The sequence below is a fragment of the Tachypleus tridentatus genome, chromosome 3 (genome assembly GCF_004210375.1).
Source record: "Tachypleus tridentatus isolate NWPU-2018 chromosome 3, ASM421037v1, whole genome shotgun sequence".
Lineage (NCBI taxonomy): Eukaryota > Metazoa > Arthropoda > Merostomata > Xiphosura > Limulidae > Tachypleus > Tachypleus tridentatus.
Window position 1 is genome coordinate 8,886,691 of NC_134827.1, and position 24,971 is coordinate 8,911,661.

The 24,971-nt window shown below is 31.6% G+C and overlaps 1 protein-coding gene across 2 annotated transcripts; it reads right to left on the minus strand.

Moving 5' to 3' along the window:
• Window positions 1-1,262: 1,262 nt before the first annotated feature.
• On the minus strand, window positions 1,263-24,971 carry Lamtor3 (Late endosomal/lysosomal adaptor, MAPK and MTOR activator 3). Of its 2 annotated transcripts, none has more exons than XM_076492798.1 (6): window positions 24,912-24,971; window positions 20,570-20,604; window positions 10,545-10,603; window positions 9,402-9,535; window positions 6,453-6,516; window positions 1,263-2,454 (listed from the first exon to the last, which is right to left on the minus strand). In XM_076492798.1, exons 1-6 carry the CDS (start codon window positions 24,918-24,920, stop codon window positions 2,381-2,383), a joined length of 375 nt encoding a protein of 124 aa, XP_076348913.1. In that variant the 5' UTR covers window positions 24,921-24,971; the 3' UTR covers window positions 1,263-2,380. The 2 variants fall into 2 exon arrangements, with proteins under 2 accessions (XP_076348913.1, XP_076348914.1); XM_076492799.1 differs by lacking the exon at window positions 24,912-24,971 and adding an exon at window positions 23,313-23,366.

Sequence of the window (24,971 nt, forward strand, 5' to 3'; positions counted from 1 at the left end):
AATTGTTTAATATCAATTCTGAACAAATCAAATGAACTTGAAAAACAGATCTTTTAATTTTGTATTGATATATATTTGCATATGTAAACACAACATTCACTTCTCAAATCAGCCAATATCCAAGACAAGTAATGCAGTATTCACACATCAAGTGAATATGACCAACAAGTTCTGGCATTTTACAAACTCACAAGATTTAGCAGTGTGTATAGGATAGGCAAAATGTTTGGATGCCCTCCCCTCAAATATAGTGCACATGAAGGAAATGATTTGTTTTCAGATAGACTAACAAAAGATTCATGGTAGTTTTCATTTTCATAACAGGATGATACATCTCCATGTGCAATGTGATATTCTCCTTGATGTATTAGAATCAACTTCAGCAAAACTTTCAATAATGTTTTTGTTTCATATCTTTTCTTTGCTACAATCTGTTTGATAAAACCACATAGAGAATTATCACAAGCTTTAAATAATGGGATGCCTAGGCTTAATGCCTACCCTGTATTTATTGATACACAGCTGCAGTAACCTTAGAATGTAAAATAATGGAAATTAGTGTGGAAGTGACTTCAAATACCAAATATAACAGCTAGAGGGTAGGTAGATCTTTGATGCTACAGAAGTTTGTTCTGGTGTTAGCAAGAAAAAAACCTCAGAAAGGTTGCCAACTTTTGTTCTTTAACCTATGTTAAGACTACTTAAGTATCACACACTATCACCTATCTAATTTCATCAAGCAGCTATTTTACATGGCTTTCCCTCAATATACAAACTTCAAGCTTAATTATATTGACTTGTACATAACCAAAATGCAATTTACTATGTAGTTTATCCATGATGAAGTAGAGTGAACTTCTTCAGAGAAGTCACATTCTTTATTCTTATACTTCTAAGTATTGCTAAAGGCATCAGGTCTGTAAAAACACCTGACCAGAAACCAAACCTTTGTTTTTAGTGGCAACTGTTTGCAATTGCTTGTCCATGTTGAGCTTGTTAATTAAAAACTCAGTTTAGCTCATGAATGACATTTCATTTTGCATTAATGAAGAATAATTAGGCTTAGAATTTGAGATTTATCAGCTAACAAGATTGAGGTCATACCTTCTTTTTTCATTGATAGTCTGGAATTAAAATATTTCATTGATCAAACCCAACTTAAAGAATCATTAGGACTGCTCTGATAACCTTCACTATTTTCTTTTAGTATTACAGGTGAATGTTTATTATGAAACTATTTTGTCATTACAAACAAAATGAAGTTTTGGAAGTAATATACTGTTTATTTGACTTTCATAGAAACATGCACAACAAAAAAACTACTACAGCTTTTAAGACATACTTTACAACAAGCACATTTCTTGGATTCTCTCTTCTAATTATGTTCTAAAATTAAAGCATAATATTTAGAAAAATGCAATTACTGTTGAAAAGATAAGAAATTGTTTAAGATTTATTCACAATTATGTTCACCCAGCCTGTCATTACTCAAGTTATTTTCAAATTAATCTTATGTTAAAAATGGATACTTTATTACAGATTATTAGACAATTATAATAAGCTTATGATTAATTCATGTTAATAAATAACTTTAGCTAATATATACTTGATACAAAATGTTTGATAAGCTGGTTCCTTTTTATTTTGCTAAATAGTGAAGCTAATGTTTAAGAAGTTTATATTCATTATGGTTTTATGTCAAATGGCTACATTTTCAAATTATTTTTTTCAGTAACAACACTTAGCATCAGGTAACCATTAGCATATTCACCACACTTTTTTTTTTTTTTTAATAAGTTACACTATGTATTCTTGTATATTCATAACTGAAAAATATGTCTAACTCCAGTACTGAAATTTACCTATTGCTTACATCAAGTGCTTTATTCCTTTTCCAGTTGTAACTGCTAAATGCCATCTTGGTACCTAAGGGGACCAAATCTACACATTCTGGAATTGCAATGTTGTTTTCAGAATGTTTTAAATAAAAAAAATTGTGCTAAAAATAGAATACAAGTTTATTTTTTATTTTTTACAAGAGAATGTAGCAATTCCACAAAAACATAAGAAAAAATACAGTGTTGATCTTCAGTTTATTTGCACAACTTTAAACAAATATTCAATTTTTCCAAGAATCATGTACTTATTTCAAAAGCATCTTATTTAACCTTGGTTTTGTTAATAACATTTACGTGATCCTTACACCATCAATATCCATCTCACTTAATTTCAGCTTTTACTATAGCTTGACATTAAAACAAATACAAATATGATAACAGTAAAGATCTCCACTGGACTTGGTAATTGAAAGGCAAAAACCTAAGCAACTCGATATATATATATACATGGTTATCTATACCATATTCCAAACAATTTGCTCTTAAATTACATCAACTGCTGCTTTCAGGTCTTGAATTAAACTGGACAATTCCGATTCTAATCCCAGAATCATTCCTATATCAACAAAAAAAAAGTAACAGTATTAATCCAAGTAATAAAGTCAAAGTTAAACAATGCTCTTAACAAAGTGTTAAAACAAAACTTAATTCTGAAAAATTCATCTGTCTTAAAAATTGACTTAAGAATGTATTAAGTTCACAAACCTATTTTTTTTCTCTGTTTTTAATTAAACTGCAAAGGACTGAAAGCATACATTAACTAAAGAATCCAAAAACTTTTAAACCTCCTTATATATATGCAGTACATATAACAAACAGCAAGTACTTTTACTTACTGTCTGCCTAACTTTTTACTGGTGACAATCTCTGGTAAATGTATAAATATCCTCTAGAATGTGCAAGTTCACATAAAAGTTACAAACAACAAGTAGATATATTTTAAACAGGCATTGCTGAAATGAAACTATGCAGCACTCTTTCATTTCAACATTATGTGCAATATTTCTAAATAATTAATTTCTAGCATTATTCTGTGCTTTATTCTACCTGCAGATCATTTCTCAAACCTCTTACATGGTACTGTTTTACATAACTCGCATATGATATGATCAACAGTGAAAACTAAATCATGTTACATTACTAATTACTTTAGTGAGGCATCAAGGCATTAACTTCATACCTAATGATCATTTAAAAACCATTTATACAAAATTACAAGGGTAGATTTTGTCAACGTACGCAAAATAAATAGGAGCTCAAAGTTTACCACCATCCAAAAAAAATTAGCCCATGTCTCAAACATGTCCAGAAGAGGCTTTATATTAGACTAAAGAAATATCCAAGTTAAAACAAAATTTCCATTCCACAAAGAAAATGCATTATCCTAAATAGAAATGCATGAAATTTTTAGGTTTTCTAAGTTAGTAAGTTCTATGTTACAAATTTAGAGTTAAGTGAATATTTATTAGAACACCCAATTGCTACTGTAGTTTTGACTTCTTATAAATATGAAATAAAACTATTCCACTTCAAAAAATATCAAAATTGGCAAGTTACTGATTTTTCTCATTTTACCCCTAACTTTGAATTAATTCAAAACTATAAATCCTTTTAGTCACAAATGACTTTGGAAAGTCAATTTTTTAATAATTCTTTGAGGTGTCTACTCATAATTCAAAGTGGAACAATACTGTTGCACATGAGAGCTTTTAGTTCATGTACCAATTGCTCAGTCACAAATATTTGAATTTTCACTTTTTCATACAGGTATACAATGGGTTTGTGATGTTTTTTTCAAAAGCAATGTCTAATACAGCAGATATAATGTTGTGTTGTTCCATTAAAATGCTAACAGGAAGAATTAACACCTTTATTCATAGTCAAATCTTTACATGATGCTTGTTGCAGTTTACAAAACATTTCAAGACTTTGGCTGTTTATCAAATACAGTGAAATACACAAGGGACATATACAAGGAAACTCAGTCTTATTAGACAAATTGGGAGACAAAAAAAACACCTCATTATCATCTAAAAATCAATTTTCTAATTAATAAAAACATGAAGGAAGCTCATGAAAAAAGCTTGCAGATGGCATTAACAAGTTATACACGGATAGTTGCAAAATGAAAAATGTCAAGGATGCTACAGAAGTGCAGCTTTTATGGAACAGTAGCAATAAAAAAATCCCTTAATGCCAAAAAATAATACAGCAAAGAGACTAGATTTTGTGAGAACCAGAACCCTGCCTTTGTAAGAGTATCACAAGTTGCTCTGGATACACAAATCTAAATTTGAACCATTTAGTTCAAAATGAAATGTTTCTCTTTGCAAGCATCAATGAGAGAGACAGAGGGTGTATTTTGGGTCATATGTCAAGCACGCACGAGGTTCTGTGATGGTTTAGAGCACAATATTTAAGGGTGGTATTATCCCTCTTCACAAAACTGATGGAAGAGTTTTTTAATCCATCATGCTATAACTTATAAAAAGCTGACTGGGCAGAATTTAAAATTTCACTCAGCTCACACAATTCATGTTTTTGAAGTCACAAGATATAGCTTTATCTGTTTATTTAAGCTTTCACACTAAAGTTTGGTGATTTTTACTTAGAGAAAGACAAGAAAACCATAAACTTAAATAAAAGCAATGTAAAAGGTCAGAAACTATTAGGATATACATTTGTAATTGTAATTTTACTGCAATTAGTATTACAGTAGCAAAAATGAGATAAAGCACAAAATTTCACCAAAAGCTTTTGATCTTTAGAAGGTTCTAGAAGTTATGCAAAAGAAGTATGCAAATTCATTATTTAATTTCAGTAGTTTTCTTTAGTTGGACACCTAACTTTTACTTTAAAGCTTCTTCAGAAGCATTCCACTAAAACAAACTATTATTGACAAGTATAGTTTAAATAATAAATCCTAACTACAAATATATTGTTCATTTCCACAGGGTCATTTGACATTATTCAACAATAAGCTTTATTACATAATGTGTTAGATGCATGCTCTAGATGCAGTTAAAATTGAAATATAAAATTTAAGTTGAAAAAGTATTTTAATTATTAACGTAAAAATCATTTTCACTCTGAATGATTCAGTGAAAGCTTCATACATTTACCGACAAATCTTTAGCAAAAATTTGTTTTGAATTTTGCGCAAAGCTATACAAGGGCTATCTAAACCAGCCATACATAATTTAGCAGTGCCAGACTAGAGGGAAGGCAGCTAATCATCACCACTCACTGCCAACTCTTGGGCTACTCTTTTGCCAACAAATAGTTGGCACTATTCATTTATTTGTTTTTGTAGGGAAATTTATAATGCCCCCACTGTTGAAAAAGCAAGCATGTTTGGTGCAACAGGGGATATGGACCCACGACAATCAGATTGCCAGAAGAGTACCAGGTCAATAATTCATTGAAATATCTTATTTGTGTAAAATTGATTCATTACCTTGATGAAAACTTTGCAATATTTATTGAAAATATGCTTACTATGTTCAAAGTTAGTGTGTATGGTTTCACAGTTACAGGTCGTTACAAAGTCAATCAAATTGAATGACCCATGTACATAGGTTTAACCTCCATAGAACAAGTCTGTCTTTGCTAGAGACTATACACTTAACAAGAATTCCAACTCAGTGATGTTGAGAAAACCCACTTGTAGTGAAATATATATGCAAAAACAGCTCGTTTGGGTTGAGAAAATATTTTACATAGAAGAGTGAACAACGTATCGACCTTCTATGTAAAATATTTTCTCAACCCAAACGAGCCATTTTTGCATATATAAGAGTTCCAACTGTACTGAAGAAAGTCACTGAGAAAGTTTCAGGAAAATTCAGAATCAAATTACATCAGGTAAGTTAAGAAAATCCAAAATCAAAATGCAACAAAGATGCAAAGCTATTACTGATGCGAAATGTGGCCACACTAAATAATAACATTAAAAACGTAGACTATGCCTGTGAATTAATTTTACAAGTTTCCACTAAGATTAGCACATAATATAACAATATTAGAGGATAAAGGAAATGGTCCTTACTATTTTAATCAATCAAGTATTCCCTTATTCTCTCAATTTAATGGAACCACTACATCAAAACATAATACATTCCACAGACCAACCATCATGTTAGAAAAATAAAACTTGCAGCTGAAGATGACTCCTGCCCTGTTGAAATGTATCCCCCCTATATTAAGTAGGGAAAATTATGATTGTCCCTTGATTATCTTAAATATCTCAGCCACATCCCATCTTGCTCTTCTTTTGCAAGAAAAAGCTACTTCAGATCGTAACTTGTCTTAATCTGACAACCTTTCTATTTTAGGTATCATCTTAGAAGCCCTCCTGTGAAACCTTTCCAACAATTCAATGTATTCCCTACAGTTAGGAATCCAAGATATTAAACAATGCTTGCAATAATTACAAGTTAATTTATTTAGCATATTATTGATGATTTTTGTACAAAATTCACAGGGTGACAAATGTTGAAGTGTTCTATCAAATTTGCACATTATTGCAACCTGAAAAAATATTTGCTGACTTACCAGTGTTAGCAGAACTGCTGGCAATCATGCTCACCATAAGAGGAAATCTATTAAAGTGGATGACCTGCAACCAAAATAGGATTAAAGCAACCTACATAAATGAGAACTTTACTTGAAAACAAAAATTTAAGTAGGTAAATATCATTCAACTTGTGATGGTCATCCATATCTTTACTCCTAAATCTGAGTAGTTTTTTTTTGTTTGTTTTTTTTAAATCAGCTATAAAATAAGATTAAACTTCCAGTAAAATTAAAACATTTATCCTCATAAAAAAAACACCCTTACTACTTGAAAGAAATACATTTCCAGCACATAATATTTTTCAAAATAACACTGGCAGCCTATGTTTTCAAGGCTTTAATACATTGTTAGATATTCTATATTCCTTGCATATGAAAAAATTACAATGAGAGTTTACAGATTGCTTTATTACAGAGCACCTATAATCAATTAATATACTCAAACTGTTAATCAACTAATACGTTCCAGTTACCACTCTATTATCTATTTTTCCTCCATGTTTTCATACTGCTTTTTATAATCTCAATGTGCAATCTGTACTATTACTAATTAACCCTTTTGCCCAAAGTAACCTTTACTACAATAATTATCTTATATTTAAAATTTTATTAAACTAATTTTTGTTTATGTTGTACCTAACATTAAAAACAATCCTGGATTTTCCCTAGTGTGATACATAACATTTTCTCTAACATCTTATCTTTTCTATTTTTACCACCACACCTCTAAAAAGTATAAAATTAAATGTAAAACCACCAATATTCAGATAAGTTTTTGAATTTTGAGCAAAGCTACACAAGGGCTATCTGCACTAGCCATTCCTAATTTAGCAGTGTAAGACTAGAGGGAAGGTAGCTAGTCATCACCACCTACTGCCAACTCATGGGCTACTCTTTTACCGACAAATAGTGGGATTGACCATCACATTATAACATCTCCATGGCTGAAAAGACAAGCATGTTTGGTGTGATGGGGATTGAACCCACGAACCTCAGATTACAAGTTGAGTGCCCTAACCATTTGGCCATGCCAGGCCTTGCTCAGATAAACCATAATATTTATAGCCTCAAATTTTGTTCAGTTAGAGTCAAATACTCACTTTCAGGATTTGTCTTTGGTTTAATCATACATTACCCATATCCTATAGAAAGTGTACAAGATACATGTAGTGTTTACTACAAGTTTGCCAAATTTTGTGAAGGTACACATAGCACATAAAATTATGGTATGTATGCTTTAATGGTTACCTAATAATTAGAAAATGCCCAAACTTGTGTCAAGGCTTAAAACTTCATATACTGGTGGGTCTTGTACTTTTTTTAGTTCTAAAATGGATATTAACGACTTTGTGGAGAACTACAAATTTGTTTTTGCATTTGTTACAGAATAATTTAATAATTTTATTTAAAGTTTCTTTATTAAATCCACTAACTGTTAATTTTTGTATCAGTATTTCAAAATTATCATACCCTTCTGTTATAAGCATAACTTCAGTTATTCAGATATTGTAAAATTTACAATAAATTACAATATTTTATCAGTAATGCTTAAAATTTCTCTAACAACTATTTTTAATTAAGAATATAGTCATTTAACAACTTGGTACTACTTCATGCATATACTTGCTGCATATAAAGGCTTGTTCAGAACATGACAGTCACAGTTGACTTTGTGAATGGGAGCTATTCCAGATTGTTTGGACACCTGTATGGGATGCTTCATGCTGGTATAGTTCATTTGCCATGCTGTCAGTTAGTGCCTTTATACTATCTTGGGGAGTGGAATACGAACATCAAGAGAAACGTTTTAATCTTACTTACCCCAAATAGTAGCATCTTATTTCCATACTTTTTTTATTTCAATTAATTCTTTACTTGGGAGAGCAGTAACCTTCTCACAACTATCTGCAGGCAGTGAAGGGTGGTATAGATGTGAGACATTGTGAGCTTGAGCACTCACATTGCTTTCTATTTCTAATTCTATATCTATTACTGCTCTTTATTTGTTATATAAGACTGGCAAGTGGAGGTTAATACTGACAGACAGTGCATCCCCATTGCAATGTGGATCCTACTTCTTCAATCACCTCTAAAACCTAGGGTACATTTTATAATCCCACATTGTAGCTTGTACCCTGGGATCTTTTCAATTGATGCCAGCATATTTTGTTTAATTTTTTTTTGTAAACAAACCCTTGTGCTCATAAGTTCAAAATTAGCTTGTTCAAAATTTCAATTTTTTTTTAGATCCAAATACAGCTCATTTACTAAACTTGATAAATTATGATGGAATTCTATAGTATTGATATAGTAATTTATTTTTTGGTTATTCAACTGTATATATGAAAAATAAAAAAATTTGTTTTCCCCTTTTACATCCTCAATGTGCAAAATTTGAGGCTTAGCAACCAATGACAAGCAGTAACTGCCTACAAATAATAACTGTTTGGTTTTCTTTACTTTTCTTAAAACATAGAACAGTAAGTTGAAAAACTTGTTTGTAAATAGTAATAATATATACATACACACACAGCTAAAATGTGACTGCATTTTACAGAATATTAGTCCACTAAAACACAGCAAAGACAGGTCATTATGTAAAGGTCAGTTTTATATTACTGGATATAGTAATGAGTGCATATGCACCCTGTTATTGTAACTATCAGGTTAGCAGGCAATGGCTAAAAGTATAATATAATAAAAAAAGAATAATGTTGTTGTATTTAAACTATTTTTATCAAACATTTGTGTTTGTTATAATTTGCAGTTATTCTAGAAAGAAATAAAAGTAATTTATATTTAATTCCTTTTTTTTTTTTATAGTGGTTACAAGAATGGTCTTTTTTACGACAAAGGGTTAAGTTTTGTTGCTATATTTTAAAATGTACTATTCACAACCACAATAGAAAACTACTGCTTAATTTTTACCTGATATTTGCCATAGATGCAAGCTATTCTTTGGCTTTTACCCATGCCCAATTTTCCAGCTTGATCTGTTGCCATGCCAACTGTTGTTAAGAAGCTAGGTCTCATTGCAAGTTCTGGAGCATTTTCTGTTGCAGCTGAAAAAAAAAAGATTCCATTTATATTTGTTCATATATAAAAAGCAGTTAAAGAAACTGCATCTTATCAAACTTAAAAATTGAATCAATTTCAAAATATTAGATGCATCATTTTTAATTTCAATTAACTTTCTTATGAAGAAAGCATTCCATAGATTTTCTTCTGCACTATAAAAACAATTTAGTAAGTAATAGATGTACCTAAGTTACCCGAAATATTAAATACTTCCATTAAAAAAAATTTAACTGTTCAGATTACCAACATAAATAACAAAGTTACGTAATACTCAGTTACATGCCAAACTCAGAGTTAAGCAAAAGTAATTTAAATGAGTATTTTCATATTTCACTGTGGTTAGAACATACACTTACCAGTGCTTCCACCCTTTCACTCTAAGAGAAGCACTTCCAATTGTCATTCAAAATTACAGTACATGATATATGGGAGTAAATGAGTTGGAAAGTATTTACTGGCATTTCACTTAATGTTTTCTATTCAAAACTTCAATTAACCAGCAACATGCTTAAGTGAAATGTACAAAAGCTTGGTGCTTACCATGCCCACATTGCTAAAGTGGCAACTAGTAATCATACTTATTCAGATAACTTAAAAAAAGTGAGTCAAATACATGATGGAGAGGCAATGACAAGAGGATGCTAGTTCTTCATCTAAAGATGATAGTCAAGATGATAAACCTGGATCCAGCAGAGAAAGGTATAAGCAGGATTGACAATGGAAAAACATTTGCCCAGTCACAGTGTGAAGGGGTGGGAGTACTGGGAAATATATATCCCAACTGCAACAGGGAACAAAATTATACACTAATCTAAAATGCTTCAAACACTGATAAAAAGTTATACATTCCATCATTATAAGAAAGAAAAAGAAAAAAGAAACTAAAATTTTAGTTAACACCCTTGCAATCTCTCACAGTTATATTCACAGACAAATGAATAAGAACAGGTTGTTGTTGAGAAACATATTCAAGGCAGCAGTTAATTAAATAACCTTTTAATACAGGAACTCCATCCCGATCAGTGATCAAAACCGCATGTATTCCACCAATTCTGCAAAGACAAATGTAATGATAAAATAAAAACATTTTCTTACAAAACATGTGTTACATTGAAAAACATTTTAATGCTATTTTATTATTAACTTGTTAAATGAGTTTGACAAATGAGAAATTTTTACATCTGAAATACACACAAACCATTCTCACACATTAAATTACACTTTTCTTTTAAACATTGTTCCTTTATCCTTTATTACAAACAAATTTCCCAAAACTATAAAGATATTTTTACACTTGTAAACCTAAAATAGAGTACTTTCTCTTTATTATAAATGCTGAGCATTATTTTAAATTTTGACTCAAATATTCCAGGTTAATCTTTCACCATGTATTCTGACAATTAAATACCATAAAAAAAGTTTAAAAATTACTAGTATTATTCAACATTCGGTTATCTAACCAAAAGAAATATTTATTTGAGTACTTTTATTTATCTAAAAGTAAAAAAAAAATTTTTTTAGTGGTCATGAACACATTTATTTCTTTTCAAATCAAACAAAACTGTGGAAAACAAATCATACAAATCTGACAACTATGGTATTTACATAATGGTTAGTTTTTGTTAGCTTTCAGGAATTTTAACGTAATTTCAAAATAAAAAAAAAATTAGTTTGGGGCCATTTGTCTGATACACACACACACACGACTAACACTGAACTGAAACAAAATCAAAAGGAAGGAGTGTGTTAAAAACAAAATACAAATCTAACTAATAATATTCTATAAAAGAGCTCAAATAAAAATAAAAAATGTTGCACAAATCAAAAGTATCCCCACAGTTTTTGAGAGATATAAAATGTACCTTATGTTTTGAAGGTGACTGAAGACGTAGGACCCATATTGTAATGGGGATACACCAGCCATTTTATTAACTTAATTATTTAATACTTGATAAAATTAAAAAATAAGTGTTAATAATAAGAAAAATTTTGGATAAAAAAATAATTCACTCATTTTAGAATGTCTAGAAAAAACTGAACAAGTAAAAAATATTCAAAAACATTTGATTTTACCACACAATGCACCACAATTTCATAAAAATTTAATTTCCATTACAAATTCACTAAAAGAACAATTCGGTTATCCTTTCATAGTACTGGAAGAAATAAAATTTAGCTCCCAAAAACACAATATATATTAAGTTGCTGCATTTACAAGTTTTTGTTTTTTTAATAACCAGGTATTTAAACAAATAGGAGTTTCAATTGAAGCGAACTATTTTGTCTCAAATTTATACATCTTTATTTATATGATAACAGGGTTACTGAAAATTACATAAACCCACTTTTTATTTAGCTTACAGATATATAGATGACTTAATTAGTATAAACAGTCCCAAGATAAATTTTATTAATACTATTTATCCAGTATAATTAAAAATTGAAAATACTTCAATTTTTAATGTAGAGGCACATTATTTAGATCTAGAAATTAAAATAATTGATAATATCAATCTAAACATTTTTGATAAAAGAATGTTTTTTCTTTGCTAATATACGGTTTACACTCTTACTAATATTGAACCATACTATTCTGTTTTAAGCATTATAACTTCAGTTTAAATTTTGTAATATTTATAATAAATTACACAACTTTATTATTGATGTTGAAATATTGATGCAAAATGTAATATTTAATGGATTTACTAAAGAAACTGTAAATAAAATTAAAATATTCTGTGATAAATATAGGAATGTATTAATTATAAGTAAAAATGAAGGAGATTTTAATTGAAATTTCCAATACACTTTTTATTGTTAATAAGGTAATTTAGACAACTTGGTACTACTTTTATATGGATGAACACCTTTAACATATGATATGCAAAGGCTTGTTTAGTCTGAAAATTGGTAGTTACAGTGGGCTTAATAGATGGTGGTAGAGAGTTGTACTATTTGTTTAGATAACTTGGTTGGGATTTTATACTAATATAATTAGTCTACCATGCTGCCAATTCATGCTTGACTTTGTAATAGGAGCTGGACTGCCAACTTCAGGAGGCAAGTTTATTTTACTTATCCCACATAGTAGTACCTTTTTTAGTGTTCTTTAATGTTTTTTTTTTTCTCTTATATTTTCTCAGTCTTTACTCTGGATAGCAGTCACTGTCCAACAACTGTCTTCAAACAGCAAAGTGTGATATAGGTGAGGAAAGTTGTGGGCTTGAGCATACATATCTCGCCCTCTTAATTTCTATTTCTTTAGTTTATTTCATTATTATTTAAATTTCACAATTTTACAGTATCTTTATAAATGTCTTCATGTGGGCCTGGCAAACAGAGGCTAAGACTAACAGACGGTGTATCCCCACCACAACATGGGTCCTAATCCCTAAGTTACCTACTAAACCTAGGGTACATTTTATATTCCACAATACAGCATGTACTCTAGGGATCCTTTTGATTTGTGCAACATCTTTGATTTTTTGTTTGGGCTTGTTTATATTAAAATATATATGTTTCATCTGTAAACAAAATTACTTCAAGACTAAGTCAAAGTGTACAAATTCACAAATTATGTCTCAAAAAAATAAATGCACAATAAACAATTAAAACTTAAAATAAATCAGAAAAATTTTAGTGAAAGAGTTGACATCTGTTTTCATAGCAATTCATGCATTTGTACTCTCATGTTAAGCCATCCATTAAAAGTTAATGCTTTAATTGTATCCACCAAAAACATTTGCAATATGCTACTATAAATACAACTGTTAGAGAGTTTACTGTGGAAACATAATACACAAGACTGTAACATAAGCATCAATAAAATAACATTTGCACAAATATTACTAATGATACACAAAATATAATCTTTAAAAAAAATGAGAAAACCAATAACAATCATAAGTCACTGCAGAGCAAAAATGAACTTACATATATATGTATTCTTGTGATAAAGTAAATTTCAAACTGAAATTTTTCTAAATATTTAACCAATGCCATATTAAATGATATACCTGTAAAAGTATAAGGTAAGAATATGTATGTTAAATTACTGATGACTATTGTTCCTCATTCAAAATCTTAATTTTTACAGTACTTACTTTATAGACACTATTTTGATATCTTAAGGTGCAATACAAGTATTTGCTCTGTAAATGATGCAAATTAATATCACTAACTGCAATGCACGTCTCATATGCTAGGAGAGCTTCTTAAATCCTGAGATTTTCAAAAGGTGTTATTTATCCTTTCTGAACCAGAGATGACACAGTCTCAACTGTCTCCTCCTCCCAGTGATGATACTTAAATTACACAAGTAATTTCAACCAATATGGTTTCTCTATTAAAGTTCTGTAAAAGCTCTTAAAAAGCTGCCTATACTCACATTTAATTACTTACACACTGAATGCTGAAAATTCTTGCTCAATGAATGTTACACACCCAGGTATACATACAAAAGGGGACTGATTCAAGCATTCATAGAGGTAAAAGTTTCATTAATAAAGATATTGGTACAAATGCTTAATGTTTTACCAATCTCTTATTTTCACACTATTTTTTCACCATTTAAATTAGATAAGGAATACAAATAATTTAATTACTTTTCATTAATACAAAATAAAATTTAAACAAATAGAACATTTTGAATGCCAAAATTTGAGTCACTCACAACCCCAATTTCTGGGATTCAGAATAAGCTTTGGGATTACAAGCCATTAAATAGGGCCATTTTATAATTATATTATGCTGTACATCAAAATATTTTACTTACAAACTATTATTTTAACAATACCAAATTGGTGGTTTGAACAATATGCGAATCAGTTTCTAGGATATTGTGAAAATGAGAGGACACTCTTAAAAATGATTAGTGTTTACAGTTGCTTAGTTTAGAGATAGAAATAATATGAATATTAAGACAGAAAGCATGCTGAACACCTTCCATGGCAGCTTTAAGAACACTGTACCATCTCTAAATGTGTCTAAAAGTTATGAATACTATGTTTCTGGTACATTGTTTCTTCAGGACAGGTAGTTTATAAGTTTAAATCATTTTAAATTTTAATTATTTTTTTTTTTTATAATCATTTGTTTTTTCTTCCATTTTTTATCAGAAATTGAAAAATTCTTATGAAAAACAAAGCCATAAAAATATATTTTTAGCAAATAGTTGAAAGTTAATGTCTCAAACACTAAAAATGTTATACATGTACATTCTCACTTAATACATTTTACAAACATTTGACAGCATCCAAAATTTTATTGAACTATTTTATGAAATTATGTGAATAAGTTTGGAATTAAATTAATAATACTTACAAGCTAGAATATAAAATAATAACCTCATCTTTTTATTTTCCTGAGATATGGCTTATAACTGAGTTCAACTATTTCCATTTTTCAAAACATTCCTCTTACATGCATGTAGTTCAGCATATATGTGAATAACCAATCAACAGTTTAGAATGTCCCCAGAGTGGTTTTCCCCACCATTTTAATCTTCAAAAAAGATTCCACATTTTTTCAATCCAAAATTTCAAAGAGATAGGTTGTGTCTTTAGTCTTCTTAAAATTTCATATTCTATGAAATCTAAATAAATTTTAGTTTTGTGTTTTATGGTGCAAAGCAACTTGCTTGTATGCTCTAAACATCCAGTAAAAAGTTATAATTAAAGTAAAATTATTAAAATTCACAAAAGGAAATTAATGTAAAACAAAACAATGTTTAATTTTTGGAATTCAAAAACAAATAGCATTAAATCTGATTTTTACATTTAATCTACAGTGGTAAGAGAAAAACTACAGTAATACAAGTTATAAAGGACTTTCTGTAGCATAATGGTAATTATTATAACTTGCCAGGATGACTAACAGGTAGCTCAAACATCAGCATCAGACACCTGAAGTTGGCCTTTGCAGTCCTGGTTTTGAGTTATTTAATGTTAAGGCCATTTTCTATTTTCAAATTGAACTAGATGTACTTTGATTCTTAAAATGGAATCACATTAAAAAAACATATAATATATAAAATTAAAAAAACAACCTCAAAAGCATTAAAGATTAATGGTCTTTAAAAAACTAAAAACATTTCTAAGGTGAACAGTGTCACCATCACCAATAATATTGTCTAACATTATAGATAAACCTTGGGATAAAACACATTTAAAATTGTGCCACTGTTGATAGTTATAATGACAACAAGACAGTAAAATATGGCTTATTGTGATCTGAGTGTTACACAGACAACACATTGATGCATCAGTCCCAGATAAAAGAAAACAATAAGTTAAAAAAATGATCAATATGTAATTAGTTAGGACAACTTCCTCTTTCTGATCCTTATGGAAGCAAGACAGCCAAAGCCCAAAATAGAGTTATATTTGGAAAAGCTTGTTTTCACATTGCTCACTACAAGTTGACTGCCAAGTGGCATGAAACTGAGCCTTGAATACACATTGCAAATACCAATGCAACCTGGTATCCAGAAAACCTGTCGTCAGAATCCGCACTGAGTGGGCAAGAGGAGGTTGCTTGATTCAAGGAACCAAACAAGACAAACATTAACTGTCCTCTCCAAGGTCTTGCAGAGACAGCTCCTCAAAGCAATTGGACAGTAGTTTGAAGGAATCTTGGGATCCTTCTGAGGCTTAGAGAAAGATAGGACAATAGCCTGGTGCCAGGCATCAGGAAAAACATTCTTCTGATCTGATTAAAAATAAATCAGAAAAATAGCAAGAGAAACAAGAGATAGATGGCACAGCATTTCATAGTGTATGTCATCAAATCCAACCAATGTACTGCCAGACTGATGAAGAGCCAGTTTGAAATTCACCAGCGTAAAGGGACAATTATAGTCGTAGGTATCAGCTACTTCCTGGCCATCACAGAGCTAGATCGAGAGGTGGACAGAATTATATTGCCCACTGACTTTTTGAATCTTGTCCCATATGACTTTGGAACTGCTGATAGAAGATATGCTGGTTGTGAACTTAATCCAACAGTTCTTCTGGCTTTGACGTCTTGCTCACTGAGCATGTGCACAGGCTTGCTGGAAGGCGATGAAGTGCAAGAGTGTAGGATACCTACGAAAAGTATCCCAGGCAAGTTTTTGAGCCGTCCATGCCATGTGGCAGGCAGGATTCCACCACAGACAATGATATCATGGAAAACATGTCAAGATTTTAGGAATACCTTGAGCAGCTGCCTGTATAATACAGTCAGTAACTGCTGCCACACAGTCATCTATTGATGGCTTACAGATGATGGCAGGATCAAGTTCTGAGAGAGTAGTGAAAGTATGCCAGTTTGCTTGATCTTGCTTCCATTGGGGCTCATGGGTCAGGTGACACTGACCACTGCCAGTCTCCCTCAAAATTATAGGAAAATTATCACTGCCTCGTGGGTTACTGTCAACCCTCCATGAAAAATGGGAGAATAGTAAAGGGGAGCAAACTGAGAGATCAATGGCAGTAAAGGACTGACTAGGTGTATGAAAATAAGTATAAGAACAAGTACTGACAAGAGAAAGGTTGTGATCAGAGAGCATACGCTCTATGGAGTGATCCTTCCCATCAATATCAGCACTTCCCTAGAGTGGATGATGTCCATTAAAGTCCCTCAGGATTAAAAAGAGACAGCAACTGTTCAATGAGAACTTCAAGGGCTGATTGATCATATGTCTCTCCAGGTGCCAGGTAGAAAGAACAAACAGTGATGGTACGATTCAAGGAAACATGGATGGCTCGGCCTCCAAGAGTGTGTTGAGTACCAAAGACAGGGTGGGCACATGCTGATCAACCAACAGAGCCACCCCTCCATGCACTCATCCATCATACAGCCTGTCATTTCTGTAAAAAGGAAATTGCTGAAAGGTGACTGTATCAGCAAGTTTCAGAAATGTTTCCTATAAGGAGAGACATACAGGATGGTAGGAAGCAATCAGTATTTTGATATCATCCAGATTAGAACGTAAACCTCAACAGTTCCAAGGTATCAAGGTGGCAGTTTTTATTTATGTGGAGGCCAATTGGGTGGAGAGCCCTTTGTTTATGACCACGTCTTTTGTCTTTATTCAAGGGAGGTCTGTCAACCTCCACGGATCCTGCCGTGGGTCGATTGGGCAGGTCTTTGTTGTTGGAAGGAGATTCCAGCGACTAGGGATGTGAACGAATGATCATTTTGCATCTTGGGGTGGGAGAAGATGTACTAAAAGAAATGTCTGTACCTGGAACCAAAGGAAGTAGACACTGGGGTTTGCTGGAATGAATGTTAGGGACAGAGATGGGTGTTGAAATTGATTCATCAACCTTTTAACTATGGATACTTTTCATTTGGTTTGAGAACGATTCTTTTGGAGGCACAGAGATCTGTCTGCACTCTAACAGTAGTAGTGGAACGAAGTGCAGCAGCACATATCTGAGACGAAGTGGCAAACAGCAACTTACGAGCCTTAGGGCAAGTAATATTTTGAATTGTCTTCAAATGCTGCACTCCTTTTTCTTCCAACGATTTAGGGCAAGAACAAAAGTAGGATGGGTGAGAACCATTGCAACAAGTCTGTTTCACATTCAAAGGCATTGTGGTTGTTGCCACCACAAAAAGCACATCATGGAACCACAACATGATGTCTTCGAGTGACCGAACTGTTGACACTAGAAACATATGAGAGGGTTTGGAATGTATGGCTGTATCTTGCAATTAAGATAACTTGCCTTAATGGTGGCAGGTGAACGTGTTGATGTAAATGTTAAAACAAGGACAATGGTCGGCATCATAATTCCATCTTTGCAAGTGGAGATACACCTCACTGCAGAAATTCCTTGGGTGGAGAAACCAGTGAGAATCACAGACTCATGAATGTTCTTCAAATCCCTCTGAAAAATAACTCCTCGTGACGAATTCAAAGTAGCAAGAAGCATAACTTTAATAGGTGTATCCCCAATCACCTTTGAATGTAAAAGAAGTTCAGTGTTGAGATGTGGATGTTTTAACTAATACATCACCAGAGCAAAGCTAGCAAGTCCCTCTAGTCCCTTCTAAATGAAAAAGGGAGACATCTGCTCTAAAGGTTTGTCTAAAAGAGAATGTAATATAAGAAAATGAAGTACAAGTGCTACAGATGTTGATGATTGCTGCTGGTCGTTTATTTATGGGCTGTTTTTTCACTATTTTATTTAAGTTTTTATTTGGAGGATCCATAATAAAAGATATTTTTGGTGCCCCCTGACACCACCCACCATAGAGCCCAAAGAGGGGACGCACTACAAAGCCAGGGTTTTGTGAGCACTATATCCAAACACCAGCAGATATAATGTCCACAACACCTGTTGAGAACATCCAACACTGGTACTTTGTTGAAATTAGCCGAAGTGGACCCGCTGACTGACCCAAGGAGAGCCACCCAAAGGCTACCTGTCTACAGGAATTGAAGGCCAAAGTGGTATGCTAAGGTTGGGTTCCTCAACCACCAGGATCCTCTCCTCCCCTTCATGGGTTACCACGCATAGGTAACCCATAGACAAACACATAGAAGGATGTTTAGATCCCAGAGGAAGAAGTGAAGTGAAAGAACAGAACCTTCCACATACAGGAATCCACACAGAGGGCAAATCTTAGTATGCTTAATTAACTATAGAAATTTTATAGTTTCAGTATAGTTATACAAGATTTTTTGGTTATTGAACTGTACATATGAAACCTTTGAAAAAAAATTGCTTGATATCCTCTACATACAAAATTTTAAAAGGATTAGCAACCCAGTTCAAAGGTTCTGTATTTTAAGAAAAATAATTTATTTCTAAATAATAATTATTTACATAAATATAATGTATAACAATTGAAATGTGACTATATTACAAAATACTAGTCTACTAAAACACAGCCAACACAGAGAAGACTAACAGTCAGTTTTATATTACTGAATACATAGCATGAACTGCATCAATTAATGTAATGTTAGCTGAGTATAACTAGAAGATCAATGTAATTTATATATAAAATTACATTGATCTTCTAGTTATACTCAGCTAACATGTTATAAGACTTATACTAATTGAACTAAACACTTGTATTTTTGAGTTACAATATGTATTCATTCTATCATAGAAAAGAGCAATTTATATTTCCTTTTTTTATAAAAAAAAAAAAAATTATGAGGTTGGTCAAGTGACAGACCCCACATTGTTAAAGTATAGAAAATAGCCGTACTGAAAAAAAACATTTGAAATGTATTGAGGAGGTTTCACAGATAATGCAAATATTTGAGACTTAGGATGAAGAATAGTTTTCTTAATCATATCATAAAATCACTTTGCACTCAAATTAGCAATGAAATACTATTTTCACAAACAAATCCTCAGTCATATATATGTAAAAATGGCTCGTTTGGGTTGAGAAAATTTTTTTACCTTTGGTCGAAACATTTGTTCACCCCTCTACGTAAAAATATTTTCTCAATCCAAACGAGCCATTTTTACATATATATTTCTCTACAAGTGGGTTTTCTCGACATCTCTGATTATTAAATCCTCAGTAAAAATATTTCATTGAAACATCTGATTTTTTTTTGTACAAAAAGCATGTAATATTAATTAAAAATCTACCAAATTATGTGAAGGTACACATGCTGTATCAAACATTCTAATGCAAATACTTAATGTATGCAAGTGTGTGGACAAACTTGTGTATTTAAAACAGAGACCATTGCAGAAGGATTAAGATGTACATACCCTAGATACATGTAAAACAATTTTTCTATCTTTTAAGAGTTCCTTCCATCTGATCAGTTTTATGAAAATTAGTGCAACCACCTGTATAATTTTACTAAAGTTCATTTGAATGAAACCACATTCATTTACTTGTTGGTGGTATATTCTAAGTGACCTTATGAACATTCTTAATTTGAGCAGACACATCAAATGTGAATAATAAAAAAAATAATGACATTACACTCGTCTCTCTTATTTCTATTTCATTAACAACACTGGTATAATTACTAACACTAACTAAACACTTACTGAGACATAATCTTGTGTAGGTATTTCTTCATTTCCTGAAATGGAAAACAGATCTTGTTTAAAAAAAAAAATAGTTATTCAGATATACAAACATTGAGGTAATTTAGCCTTAGGATAAAAACCAGAAAAAAGTTTCCAAAAACATTACCATAACTGTTTTTTGTTGGGTTTTTTTTTAAATGTGAATACAAAATTTGTCCTGAGAAAAGAATATTAAAAATTATATTAATTTCTGGGAAACATAATTAAGAAACACAAGTAAGCTCAACTGTCAAGAAAAATCAGGAATAAATTCTTAAAAAATTGATTATCTGATGAATTTGTTTGTGCTATTTTTCTATTTACAGGTAAAAAAACAGCATTGTTGTGCACTGTAGACATCCACATAGAGCACATAGTTTAGCTGTACACACTGTTGGGATGAAATGAAGTTGGCCTTCAAAATTAATAAAAAAACTTTAATTACTGAAAACACCAGATCTTATTTTGTATTTCATATGCACAAAGTTGAGATTCCTCTACACTCATACAGTTTAGTTAGCAATGTGCATCCACATTCAGATAGAACAATGTAAGCTCAACAGCTGTTGTTTAGCAAAGAGAGAAAATGCACATTTCTCATCTTTAGCGACATAAATACCTTTGTGTTACCAATTCAAAATTACCACTCATCCATCATGGGCGACTGTTTTAAACTAGTACTTTAAACATTCACTCTCCCATCTGACAAGAGTCCTATAGCAATTGACTGCACCTAGTTTTATAGATCTCTGGAATGGTTACTCTGGAGGTACTGTGGTAGTTACCATCATTGATTCTCCTGAAGTACTGCTGCATAATGGCTTATGTTAATAAGTTATCTTGAGAACCTATCATGATAATACAAGAGTTCTGAATAGTGGAGAACTCTCTTAAGTTTACAGATAGTTTTTTGTAATAGGAAGCACAAAAAGAGTAGGACAAGAATTTGCTTGCCAGGTGCTAAAGTACCACATATTATAAAACATATTGATACATTAGTTGCTAGTACCACAGAACATTCTTTTTGTAACATGCTTGAAGCGAATGATGTTAAAAACTGTAAACTGGTAGAGGTGCTTAATGAATATAGAGAATTCCTTCAAACATTTAGACAGAAATAAACATGTCGACCCTTAGAACGTGCTCCCTTATACTACATGAGACAGTGAATTACTTAGCAGAATTCAATACTTTAATGAAAGATTATTAGGGATATAAAGCAACAAGGTAGTTTTCAGAATGAAGGTGAATTTTATGCTAGAGATAGGTTCTAACAAAGCAAGTTAGATGATTTGAGGAACTGTTAACAAAGCTACAGCAATGAAACAATTGAAAAAACAAAATTCAAAGAATAATACAACAATAGCATCAATAAAAGACACAGCTGATATATTAACATCAGAATATGAGAAACAAAACAAAAGTTCAGGGCCTAGTTGAATTGAAATATAATATAATGGGAGTTACCAAACTTTCTTTGATTTGTGGAATATCATTGACAAGAATTATTATAAAGTTAAAGGTTATTTAATATTTAATAGCAATAAATATTTCATGACAAGAGTGGTGAGATAGCTTTTCATACAAGAGATGAACTACAACTTGTAAGGGCTGAAGGCATAAAAATTATAACAGCAGCTAACAGTGTAATTAACATGTTACTGAAGTATTGTTATTTGCTTTTACCCCTTATGTTCTTAGAATTATTAATACAGTTTGCTTGTGTTGAAGTCGTGGTTGTTTGACACACTGGGAACAAGCTGCTGGTTTACCAGTTTTTTGTCAAGAGAATAATGTTAATTGAAATAAATAAATTAGTTAATGGTTGAAACATTTTTTTTTTTTTTTGGAATTTCACACAAAGCTACTCGAGGGCTATCTGTGCTAGCCATCCCTAATTTAGCAGTGTAAGACTAGAGGGAAGGCAGCTAGTCATCACCACCCACTGCCAACTCTTGGGCTACTCTTTTACCAACGAATAGTGGGATTGACTGTTACATTATAACGCCTCCACGGTTGAAAGGGCGAGCATGTTTGGCGCGCCCGAGATGCGAACCCACGACCCTCAGATTACGAGTCCCACACCTTTACACGCTTGGCCATGCCGGGCCACTGGTTGAAGCATAAAACAAGTTTGTGCTATTCATTCTAACCTTAATTCTGACATGTCAAGTACCTAAAATTAATAATTTTACATTTGATATCTACCTCACGTGATTATAGACCTTCATATAAATAATATTATATGCTTTGTTTTCTTATATTCTCACACTTTTAGATGAGGTGCACACAAAATTAGCTGTGCAAATAAAATTTGTATAGATTGGGGAAGGACAAGTAAACTGGATTATAGGGTCATTAGACAAAAGGGTTGTGATGAATCAAATTTACTCAAACTGGACCCTTATTACTAATACTAGTGTATTACCTATCAGGGACTAGTGGCCTTTACTCTTTCTTATTTACATTAACAAAACTGATAGGATTATAATCATTAACTTAATAAAGTTTGCTGGTGACATTAAATGCATGTATTTCCAGTCATATTAAGAATGTTGGCATATTACAAAATGACTTGGTTCAATTGGTAAGTTATCAAATATTTTGCAAGTTACCTTTACATACAGTAAATGGAAAATAACCAGAATATAAATCACACATTTAAAATGTATGGAAATGCACTCAATATCTAAAAGTATTTTGGCAAAGGAGAAATACTTGCCTGATTTTAAGAATGGAAGTTACTGTACAGGGACAGTAAAATTTCTCCAATGATTTTCACTAGAGAAAAGAGAATTGTTTGTTTTTGAATTTCTCACAAAGCTACATGAGGACTATCTGCACTAGAAGTCCCTAATTTTGCAGTATAAAACTAGAGGGAAGGCAGCTAGTCATCACCACCCACCGCAAACTCTTGGGCTACTCTTTTACCAACGATTAGTGGGATTACCATCACATTTTTATGTTCCCAAGGCTGAAAGGGTTAGCATGTTTTGTGCAACTGGGATTTGAACCCACAACCCTCAGATTACAAGTCAGAAAAGAGGATAAGATGTAATCTTACAAGAGGTTATCCAGAAAATTATTAAAATACTATCTATCAAAATTAAAGATACATGTTTCAACTAAAAAAGAAGAAAAAAAGCAGAGATTGATTTATGCTCTATTATTAACTGAATAAGAGGACACCACAAGCTTACAATTCAGAAACAAAAAGCTAGGCTGCAGTTAAGACAGTTTTGTATTTCTAACAGGGTGATTTATTTGTGGAAGGAGTTGTAGTTACCCATTGTAGAGATAACACTTTATAAAGTTTAAAAATAATGTGTTAATTTAAATTTTAACTTTCTACAATGGCAGTTGTTCAAGAATAAGCGTGAAGGATGAAATGGCTTTTGTTGTCCGCATGCTGTTATAATATGCAGGTTAAAAAATGCTGCATAAATCAGACCACCAATTTCAGTAGAAATCCTGTGTTTAAGTCCTAATCAGCACAGTGTAATACATATAAAAATGGAGCAAATAATAGACATCTGCAGTATAGTTGTACAGCGAGAAACTGTTAATAAAAAAGACTAACTACAAATATCAGTTTACTATAATCATGATTATAACTGCAAACAAAATGGTGCTATAATCTTGTATAAGCCTCAAAGCATCTGCAAAAATGTATAATAGTAGATTCCAATTACTTTATTGAACTGTATACTAGTTATACAGATCTAACTACTACCTGTTGGACTACTTTCGTAATTATTGCCGTAAGCCGTTTACTAACACTAAGAAAAGGAAAATTCTACACATCTTGACATTGTTACATATAGTCGGTGAAACGTTTAATTTTTAAATGATAAATTTCAAACAAACTTTTAAAATACGAAGTACATAAATATGTAATTACTAAAAATGTAAGATGTTAAACAACTTTTGTTTTAAGCTATTTGAAAGATGCACAGGAACCAGGTCCTTCCAACTAATGGCGGTATCACTTTATAAGGATGTAAAACTTAAAACTAGTAAAAGCAGAAATATCATACACAAAGATGCAATACTACATTCTAATTTTTACAACTTCGATGTAATTTATAATATATTAAGCGTATAATGACATCAAGCAGATTGATTTTTACTTTCCTTCTGATCAGAAGTTATTATTTCGTAATTGCAAATGAATCAGTTGTTCCTGAAACACTATGAACACAAACATTAATATAAAGAAATATAAAAAGATGAATTATTTATCACGATAAATTTAACGAGGTAAGTATTTTAACAATTCCTAGCAATACTCATACAGGAAATCACAGATCACACGTCTTACCTCCGCCATGACTATCTTCTAACAGTACAATAAAATTAAATTTTAGTTAAATTTAGGGGC

Coding starts and splice junctions, on each gene's coding strand:
- Lamtor3 (XM_076492798.1), bottom strand. Junction 9,536..10,544: donor TGGAGTTCCTGTATTAAAAG/GTTATTTAATTA, acceptor TTTTTTTTTCAG/CTGCAACAGAAAATGCTCCA. Junction 6,517..9,401: donor GCATCTATGGCAAATATCAG/GTAAAAATTAAG, acceptor TTTTGGTTGCAG/GTCATCCACTTTAATAGATT.